At 33.8% G+C, this 10750-nt stretch overlaps 3 protein-coding genes across 7 annotated transcripts in view; 2 read left to right on the forward strand and 1 right to left on the reverse strand.

Moving 5' to 3' along the window:
• LOC138130067 (adenylate cyclase type 6) overlaps positions 1 to 10750 on the reverse strand; it is a 366957-nt gene that overhangs the window by 220314 nt on the left and 135893 nt on the right. For 4 of the 5 annotated variants that reach the window (XM_069046421.1, XM_069046422.1, XM_069046423.1 and 1 more), the window contains one exon: positions 2773 to 2802. The exons of the other annotated variant lie outside the window; for it this stretch is intronic. In XM_069046421.1, the coding sequence (XP_068902522.1) occupies positions 2773 to 2802 (30 nt within the window). The remainder of the gene's footprint in view (positions 1 to 2772; positions 2803 to 10750) is intronic. 5 annotated transcript variants of the gene reach the window in all.
• Positions 1 to 10750, forward strand: part of LOC138130068 (ATP-binding cassette sub-family C member 4-like) — a 105221-nt gene that overhangs the window by 87843 nt on the left and 6628 nt on the right. The gene's annotated exons all lie outside the window — the stretch shown is intronic.
• LOC138131040 (uncharacterized) lies at positions 833 to 2537 on the forward strand. The gene is made up of 3 exons (XM_069047795.1): positions 833 to 943; positions 1367 to 1608; positions 1661 to 2537. Exons 1-3 carry the CDS (start codon positions 935 to 937, stop codon positions 1992 to 1994), a joined length of 585 nt encoding a protein of 194 aa, XP_068903896.1. The 5' UTR covers positions 833 to 934; the 3' UTR covers positions 1995 to 2537.

A 10750-nucleotide genomic window follows, 5' to 3' on the forward strand; every position in this document is an offset into this window, starting at 1 on the left:
ATGCATTGTACTTTTAGATTTTATACGTTTTCAACAGCATTTTTACTGTCAATGTTTAAGTGATCTAAATACGTGAAAAGCATTTCTGTTGTTCTATTGAAAAAATATTAGACTGGGGCCATTTCAGTTACAACGTCGTTACGAAGAAGAGAAATTAAAATTAAATATTAAAACAACATTTTAACTGTCTTTGGTAAGCTGGTAAACCAGATCCGAGACATCGAATTCCAAAATAATGTTTTAAGTGATTGGTTTGATATTAAATGATTCCGGTTAAAGTGAATGACCTTTGATCTTGACCTGTCTCGATCAGAACTACTCCCAGATTTAAAAACAATCGTCCAAAAACATATTTGTTAGTAAAACTTGAAATTATTAATTGTAATATTAACACTCTGATGTTTCATTAATTTTTCTTAAATTTCGGATAAAATAAATACCGAGCGTTCCTCAATGGAATTTGAAAGGAAATAATCACACAAGAGGAGCCGTGTTTAGTGTGGTTTCAATTTATTTCTCTTGTATTAAAAATACGAAAAGTGCGAAGAAGTTTTCTGCTTCTGCCGCCATGACAATACATCAAGAAGCATCTTCGTATTAAGCTCGTGGTAAAAGTTTAAAATCAATTATTATTTTCAACAAGATTTGTTTGTGTCTTTAAAGATGTTTACAATTTTAAATCATCGTTATAAAATTTGTTGCATTTACAAAATAGTTAGTGTTTCAAGCAACAATAAGAATAGTTTCTCAAGATGGTCAAGGGCAAGAATACAGACAATATTTCCCATGAACATTTAAATAAACTACAAAATACTGTAAGCAATCCAGTCAGACTTCATAATATGTAGATTGGAAGGTGAGTTCTTGGTCATTAAACGTCAGTTGTGCCAGAGAAGACTGTTAGTGAAATACCTGTTTTGCCAAGATAAACGTTATGAATCTTGTAAGTTATTATAATTATTGTTACTCAATCGTTTTTTAACTAAATACCAAGAGATAAAATAATTATTTCCAAATGGTAAAATAAGATAACACTATGCAAGTGTTACATAAAAAATAACAATAACTGGGGCCGATAAACTTTTTCCCCAGCTTTTTCCCATAATTTACGCTTGTTCCGACAATTCAATAAATTTATTTACCTACTATTTAAACCTAAATTTTATACGAAACGACGAAAAGGAAAAAAGCGTCAAAATAATAAAAGAAATAATACAATATTATTTTGTTACTTTGTTTCCTATTTTATAAAAAATATTTGGAAATATGTCCTTGAAATTTGCCAATGACGATTTTAAAATTTAAAACAATAGTAAAAGTGTTCATTCTATGTACGTTCTATGAAACAGAAGTGTTCTTTTTACAGCTCAGTTTAAGCATATTACTCTCCTTCAACTATTTGGTCAACTGTCAAACGCAACCTCCCAGCATCGGAAACGAGAATATAGAAGAAGATCAAAAATTCTTACACGACACAATTACACAATATGGACCTCCAGCTGATTACATAAAGCTAGGTTTGCCAGGTCCCGAAATTTATGCAGATAGAGCCAAATATTTACTTTCCGACGTATTAACAGGTGGTGAACTAGGAACATACAGTTTCAGGTGATTTAAATAATCGTGAAAAATTCCTGTTATTCTATTGTACTGTTTTTAGATTGCGAACATTCACCGACTATTTCAGTTACAACGGTCGTTATGAAGAAGCGATGTTGAAAAGAATAAGCGGGCAAGAAAGTCCAGTCATTAAGGGGCAGTTTGGAGAACATTTTAAAAGAAAAAGTGGAGGCTATTACATTCGTACTGTTGGTTACACCTTAGATGAAAATGGCTATCGTCAGTTCCTCGTTGACATATCTACCGCTATAGTCACGGTAAGACAAGAAGCAGCACCGGTACCAGTAAGTGACATAGTAGGAGGTGCAGGTGGGGGCAAAGTGCCAATTTCAACTACTGTACTGGCAACTTTGACAGGGGGAAATATTGGCTAAAATAAATTTATTTTAATATGTAAGTTTTGAATATAGGTATATAAAAGTTATCTAGTCCTTTCTGTATCAGTAGCTTAGTGATTATGCAAAAAGAGAGAATCAAAAAAGAATTAATTTACTAAATTAACTGTAAAAATGTTGGTGGCTTGGTATGTACAGTTCCGTGTAAAAGTTGACACATCAATTAAGTTTAAAAATAAATAATTATACGATTATTGACACAAAAAAGTAAACGAGGCATTAGGATGTCGGTAGAGCAGTAAATAAACGTATAAATAAATACACTATAATCATCATGTCCATGTACCTACATATTTTATAGGTGTTAGACAAGTTGTTAACGCGGTATTAAATTTCTGCTACTGTTAAACACCTGTTCACAATAATTGACGTCAACTGACTGTGATTCATTTGCTTACGTCATAAACGCACGTAAAAAATCAGCGTATCGTCAAAATATTTATTAAAGTGTTCTACAGAGTTGTATGTTATTTTTTGTATATGGTTAATAAAGAGTTCTTTTCCTCATTTCAATTTAACAAACTTTTTGGTATCTCGATATTATTTATTTGATAACATGAAAATTGCTGTAGAGCTCACAACCGCACAGCACCTTTGTGCTTAAAGAAGCTCATTTCAGCATCACGAGACAATTTACACAATCGTTTTTAAATATAGATAATATTACATTTCGAATTTTTTTAATAAATGTTCGTTGTTAAAAAAGTTTATTATTATAAAATAGTTTTAGTGTAATGACTTAAATTATAATACTCACTTGTGCTTCTAATACTGGCTCTCTGTTGCTCTAAAAATAAAAAAAAAATATTGTTAATACGAAATAATTCTACAAGCTGCTGTAGATTTGGCACGTTTAATATTCTACCACACAAATATCACGCTAGAGTTTTTAGAATGATATCCAAAAAATGTGTTTATTTAAAACAAATATTTTTAATTTAATTTTTATTTAAAGCTAAAGGTTATTGCTTCCTTAATTCGAGTTTTAAAATTACGTTCTAGGTTAATATAAAGAAGTTTCAAGGTATACTACAGTTCATTAATTTCAAGACATTTATGTCCGCTATCAAGGTCCAAGTGTACAAAATGAATGAACTAAATCAATAAAGTTATAAACATGAAACTACATTAAAATGCGAACAAAAATGTCAATAGTCTCCTCTCTTAAATTTACTCTTCGCGAATCCTCTTGGAACTTTCGGTCAAGCCTGGAATAACACCAGGAAGAATAAAAAGGGAAAGGTGTCGACAGACTTATGAGAGACTCTTTTCACGTGTCACCTCTTTTCCAAGTAAGTTTGGCGCGGCTGAATTTGTGCTCAACACAGGACCACAGCACTTTGAGTACGATGGCATTGGCGGAGCTTCCACGACTACGAGAACCCAAGGAATCAATAGCGAATAAAAAATCCTTTTATAATCATTTTGCAAAGCGTCGTCTTTGTGAGAATGCGTTTCCCAATTGTTAAGTGCAAAAGGATTACATATTTCGCAATAGTGAATTATGATCTTAAGTTTAAAAAAAAATTGAAAAGCCCATTACGCAAATTTAAAACACAGTTAACAAAACGTTTCTTAAAATACTATAAATAGAAGGCTGGAATTGCCACATTTTCTCACGGACCCATTGACGGGAAACAGTTCATTTTCTAAATTTAAATGGGAATGTGTATTTTTAACTGATTCCGATATAGTTTTTTTTTTATAGCGGTGTAAATAATTTTTCTATTTTGAAGGTAAATTAATAATATCGAGTTCTTCATTAAAATATCGTGTGGTAAAAAAATGTATGTCCAGAGTGTATCAAGTACTGTAACTGAGACATTTTAAAAAATATACATGAATCAATTTTGTGTAGTCAAATCCACAAGAACTAGAACCTGCAATTATTTAGTCTACTCCTCTGTGCCTGACTTTGCTGAGCGTCCCTTTTAGTCGATATTAGTTTCAAGTCAGTCATGGTTTGCCAAGTGGAACACCTCGAGGGTGTTGTTTACTCTTGTGCAAGACACTCACGTGATTACTCCACGTCGCCGCGTCTACTCTATCCGCCGCAATACCACAAACAAACCTGCAAAACCACTGTAATTTCATTTTTCCCATTAGTTATGCATTCAGCTATCTGAACCGGCTTCGATAGTAACGAGATTTCAGGATGCAGCTTCCTCCGGAGACCTCCCGCAGACGGTTGAAACGTTTCCGGTGTAGATGCGACACAAAACTGCCAATTTGCGGCCAGCACAAATAGAGACGTTCGCAAAAAATCAGCAATTTTAAGAAAGCCATCGAAGTCGGACAATAGACGGGACTGGAATGGCGAAGCTCGAGTCGGATGAAAATGGCAAAGCTCATTTGAAAACGTTGAGAGAAGCAAGAGCCAATAAAGGCAGAATGGCAAATATGCTTAATGTATCTGCAGACACGTTATGAATTAAAAAATATTGCAATTTTTTTTGGACGTACTAGACGTGCCTGGTAACTGCGAATGTAATTGCAGAATAGTTATTTACATTAGAGTACGGTAGGTGCATTTTACAGCACGACAACAGGTTTCAGGCACGAGACGAAGCCTGATTAGCTGGAGTTTAGTTAGTGTTTTCATAGTAGTGCAATCGCTGTATTTTACCACTGATTATTATCGATGATTATTGATTATTATGCCTCAAGATTACCGTTTTTTTAATTAAAGTGTACGTTACAAGTATGTACAAAAAATTTAAATTAGCTACAAGTTCGAGAGGCCGTGCAATATGAACTTGTGTTGCTTCCGACCTTTGAAGTTGGCCGGAAAGAAAACCGGAAGCTAAATGTAATCCTAACAGCAACTAGAAGCTCGGACTCCGGAAGTTATTACATTTGGTTGCGGTCGGATGCTAGGAACACGTAGGTGGGTGCATATTGATCTTATTTATAAAATAATGTGTCTTGTAAAAGAATCATTCACAAATATCTTCTCCTTCTAAAGTCTTCGTGTAAATGTTATGAATCAGAATTTGAATTCTTTTATTTCCCAGTTTCGGATAAGAGCGGTTTTCTTGTGGCAATAATTCGGCACGAATTGAATTTCCCCTCACGATGAGCTGTAAAAACAGCGTCGAGACAAGCGACAGTAAAAGTTTGTTATTTTTATCCTTCCAGACGAAGACGCATAAAAATCCATTATTTTCTGTCGGCAAACAAACAAAAAAGGAATTTTTAAGGATTAGTAAAAAATAAAAAAGTGCACGAACAGTTAATAAAGAAATCAGTCTGGCTCGAAAATCTCATCGAAACTCCATTATGCCCCAGCGGAAAAACAAAATTTGTAAATACGCGTTGTAAACATTATCTACTTTCCTGGATTACAACTGCATAATCAGGTTTATCAGTTCCAATTCTCGTTATCCGTTTGTCAACACTACTGTGCCAAATGCTTTTAAAGTTTCTCAAATAGCGCTCAACTGATAGGATAAGCCGGTTATTGACAATTATATTAGCGGAAGATAAACGCAACCATAAATTTGTTTGTGCAAAATTTGTTTGATGCCGGAAACTGTTCGCCAAATAAACCGCACAATAAAAATATAAATAAACGTTTTATTGACTGTATAATTACGGAGTACATATTATTTTTATTATTGTTATCTCTTGCTAAAACGTAAACATATAATAATAATAAAATTTCTATTGTTGCAAATCTATAACGAAAAATTTCCAAAATTTTATTTAATTAAAACAATTGTCATTTTATACGGACGAGTTTGAATGAGCCTAAACAGGAGTTTGTTGTGGAAAAAGAATCTTCAGAGATTTGACAAGTCTGACAAAAATCGGACAAGATTAAAAAACCTACTAGAAAATGTTCTCCGATGCTGTAGAGGATTATTTTTATCTTCAAGCGGTGAAAATCGCGCCTTTGTGTATCTCCATAGAGACGGTTAGACTGTCATTTTTTTGAACGGAGTAGAAGTACTTCAACTCCTAGGAGTAGAAGTGTCCCATAGGCGGCTCGATCGATTCAAATGTAAGGTCATTTGAAGTATTTGTCACGATTTATTTATCTATTACAATATGGGAAATATAAATTACTGGTACCTTGCAAACTGCAAATTTGGAAACTGTAACTGCAGGAAAAGAAAAATAAATAAGTGAGTTCATGTCCGCCTTTTTTTTTGTGACCCGCTTGAAGATAAAATAGTATGTCATTCAGAGTAGGTCTTCTTGTGTTTCGCCCAATTGCCAACAACAGAGTGTTTTCATTTTCCACATTTTTACAAAGAAAATTAGCGATTTTATTAAATAACCCAACGTTTCATAAATTATCACTAAAGTTAAAGTTCATCAAGGTGATATAATTTGAAACAAAATATTTGGTATGCTTCATCTATCGGGTGTTCATTTAATATTCTGGTAGCATTACCTATGGAAATATTTTGTTTCTGTGAAGGCATGTCGTCGGTTGAACTTCCCGTTAGTAAAATTAGAGTAGAACTGTCAATTTTGACATTTGCGTTCAGACAAGTTTATTGTTTGCTGGTGTTCACGTTAGAGCAGAAACGTTTTGATTGAAAGTTATTTTCGCAATCGCAATGGTTTGAAAGTGAATGGTTCATGGATCTACTCCGTACAAAACTGCTTAGAAGAGTTTATCGCCGAATTTCCCAATGTTATTGTTGACGGAAAACCTTCGAAGATAACTTGAGCCGGTGTGTAAAGTTGTTTCGTGAAACTGGAGGCGTTTATCGAAGAAAAACCACAGGTCAGCCGCTAAAACGCACTGCTACAGTTAGTGCAGTTATTGAAACTGCAAAAGAAATAATGCAAAATGCTCCCCACACTTCAGTGCGTCAGTTATCGCAACGCAACAGGCTGAACTTTATGCAGGAAAGCTGGAACGTGCCACAAATTGTTACGAAAAGAAGAAGGTAGACATTTCCAGCACCTCATTTAATAAATTGATTAATTTGTGCGTGAATTGTAATTGTGTTACTTTTTTATCATAATTCGTGTCATGCTGTTATTTTTTAGTAAGGTTATGTCGAATTTTAACATCCGGATTTTGACATCCGTTTTTCAAAACAAAATATTTCCATAGGTGATGCTACCAGAATATTAAATGAACACCCTTTATTAATGTCCATTTTTGGCAGTAGTTTTTAAAAAGCTTTTGTTCAAATCAAGCAGCCTACATTATTCATAAGAGAATGTTTGTGGAACTAACAATTACAAACTTAATTCAGCTTTGACAAGTACCACGTGTGATTCTCTTTAAGTAGCATACTTTTAAAAATTATTCCCAACCTATGTATATTGAAGTTTGAGACAGATATTTTACTTTACGAAAAATTAATTTTTATAACTTGCTATAAGTGACAAACTAAATCTTCAGATTTGATGTGGAGAATGATTGATTACAACGACACGTCCATCGTTCATCAAAGAAAGAGTCAAAGTTGGATTATGTTTCTCAGAGCTGACCTCAAACTCTTGCCGGACTGGCTGCGGAGTTGGAAAACTTGAAAGTTTTTGATAATGGATGATCTATAATTTTACTTCAATTAACAAAGAACTAGTTTTAAGAAGAGCAACTTTAAATTAGACTAGATTACATTATTTGTTCCTTCGTTACGCTGCCTCGCATGCAATCCTTCTACACTTTAGAATTAATTTGGGGAAATATTTTAATTAAATTTGTGTAGAAATCGACTAAAATTGGAAGAATTGCAAGAAGAAAGCTAATACCTACAACGAGTAGATACTTATCTATTAGAAGTAAGTATTTGTTTTTTACAAAGATTAGTTAAAACCTAAATAAAGCAGAATACTTTATTTAATACTTTTTTGAATGTGGGCAGATAATTATTTATCTGGAGTTATCTTTAAATCTCCTGAATTAACTCCAGAAAAAATTTAAAATATTCCACGGATGCTGGAATTGTAATTATAAACCTTTTTATGTAAGCGATTAAAACATTTGGCGTGGAGGACAATCACAATATTTCTACTGAAATAATGAATCGAAACGGTTTTGTTTTCCTCGCCCTAGAATGCTATATTGGTATAATTTTTGTTCTTCGCCTATTTCCATTTTACGCTTCCTTTAACTACCAGACAGTTAATAAAATTTGTCGAATGTTCAGTGCAGATTGAAAATGAATTCTTTCTCTCTGAGTAACAACCCCATTATCCCTGAAGCAAACTTCGTAATTGAGTTTGGTCCATTTTTAAACGAAATTTACTACGAAAAAACCTATCCTTGCTTGAACTTAATCGTTATACTCCTTGTATCAATTTTTTAAAAATCCAACTCAACAATTAACTTTTATATCTTTTTTTTTTCGTTTCTAACAATAATCATAATATTCAATAATTTTTGTAATAAAACAGAAGAATAAACCGACTCGGTCTTATTCTTGTAGCCACTAAACGTTCCCATTTGTGTTTTTATTGTCTTTACTTGAATAAAATATAAACGCACTTAAAATAAAAGTTTGGAATGATGACGAGTTCCTTTCTATTTTTCGTTGTTTTTTTGACTTCTTCTCACTAAATAAAACAATAAATGGTCCAACGATTGCGTCGTTCTGTCCTGAATTATTTACCGAGCGACAAACGGTTTCATCTCAGAAATTCGGTGATGAATTTTTTATTCTCCATCACCACCCACTCGATCGATGCTTTCGGCTGCGCTGTTTATAAATGTATGAAACGGTTTTCGTTTTGTATTACTTTATGTATTAACCAATGAGCCAAACTGCACATTAAGGAAGTATAAAAAACATTCAAACAATTCACATCCCCCTTTCAATCTCAATCAAATTATTTGGGAAAAAGTATTCCCAGTTGCTAGTTAATAGTAGGTTATATCATTAAGAGTAGAAGTGAGTCTTTTTGTGCCAGAGATTGAAGACGGAGACGAAGTCGAGGTCGGCAACTGGGCGAATATAACCTTAATATAATCTACAATAATAATTTATAATTCTTCCTCTAGGGAACTTTTGTAGTCAAATACTTTTCATTAGGAGCATTACGTAGAAATCATAGTTACACTTTTCGGGACTTTGGTGGCATTAAATCCTGCATATAGTTTGCCGCGATGTGTGTCAATTCTGGAACCGTACAATGCCCAATGCATTTCGTTTTCAATGGCATCGGACATACTTCAGATATTCGCTAAATACAGAGTGTCCCAGAACTCGCGGATCAAATTGAAACTGTATATTTCTTGATGGCAATGAAGGTAAAAAACGCTTAGAAAAATATTCAGGGTGCAACAGCTTTTTAGTTATGAATTAATCTAATTCACCAATAGAGCTCGATCTAATTTTCCCTTTATGAGAAAATTGAGTACTTTCCCTCAATTGCCAAGCAACGTATAATTCGATGAATAATAAAATTATTTTCAATATTTATCTGGTCAACTTGTCGAAACAGACGTCAAAAGTGACAGCTACTTTTGAAATAACCAAAAATGGGATAATTTCGCCAAAGGCAGGTGAAAAAATTTATAGAATCTAAATCAGGGAACGCAAGAAGTTTCTTCTTCCGACAATCAATGAAATATGGTTTGTTATGAGTGAAAATTTCCAGAGCAATTGTAACCTTGAGGGGTATGGAAAATTGACGAGAGGGATATGATAAATTGAACCTTTGTTGATGGAAGGTAAAATGGCGACGTACCGTCAAGTGAGTAATACATATTACTACCTTAAAAATCTTAGTAAAAAGTGAAATATACAGGGCCTGTGAAGTGAATCGGAATCACAAGAAATGTATCCTGACTCCTGTGCATACACTCTGCATCTGCAACGTATTAGCGCAGCTACACGAGCGGGACTCGTCATCGTCGAAATGAAAGAAAAGACTTTTAGGAACATTCTTGACATTGCAAAAAAAGCTGGAGTTACACGCAGGTTTTGAACAACAGATCAAGCATAGTGGCAGTTCTGAAAGAAAGAAGACAAAACTGGATTGAACTAACCTATTTATTTTAGCATCATTATTAGTAAAAATTTTAGATCAAATTTTATAACTAAACGATGTAGAATGCAACAAATGAAATAAGAAATGAAATAATCTGAAGGAATAGGTGAGCTCGTTTTATTAAATTTTCCCTTGCCAGTCTAAGCATATTAGGAATAACAGTAGCCAGTGTTTCGTGAATTTAGTCATTTAGTTCTTCTAAAATATTGATAGGTTCGCGGTAAATATAGTTCTTCAAATATACTTCTTCTACCGTCGTCATCAAAGGACTGAAGAACAGCATCTTCAGCCTCTGGCGTTCTACTCGCGGGGGACCACCAATTTCTTGTCAGGTAGGCACCAAGGACCCAGTGTCTCGAGCACAGTACACCAACCGTAGAAATACGTTATAATTCGGATGTGGCAAACGTCCTGGAAAACGTATTGCATATTCCCTTGCATCCTCACTTGCATAGCGCCGGCACTCTCCATAAATTATGAGCATTTCGGCATACTCTGCAGCTGTATACATGATTTCAATACGAAGTTTGACAATTTCGAATCAAATTATAGTCGTTTTCAGTGACATCCGTGCTGTTGGTATGACAGTATGTTGGCATCACTTGCTGTTTCAGTTTAGTAATTTTGACTTTTCTAATTTGGTAAATTTATCTTGACGCGGCAAATTGACAAATTCAAATTATTATTTATCATTTCCGACAAAAAATGTAGTCTGATTCGGATTCTGAGGATGACTTCGTTTAACCATGTTTTACACCATGTTGAAGATTGAG

This window comes from Tenebrio molitor, chromosome 5 (genome assembly GCF_963966145.1).
Source record: "Tenebrio molitor chromosome 5, icTenMoli1.1, whole genome shotgun sequence".
NCBI lineage: Eukaryota > Metazoa > Arthropoda > Insecta > Coleoptera > Tenebrionidae > Tenebrio > Tenebrio molitor.

Coding starts and splice junctions, on each gene's coding strand:
- LOC138131040 (XM_069047795.1), top strand. Junction 1,609..1,660: donor CTAGGAACATACAGTTTCAG/GTGATTTAAATA, acceptor TACTGTTTTTAG/ATTGCGAACATTCACCGACT.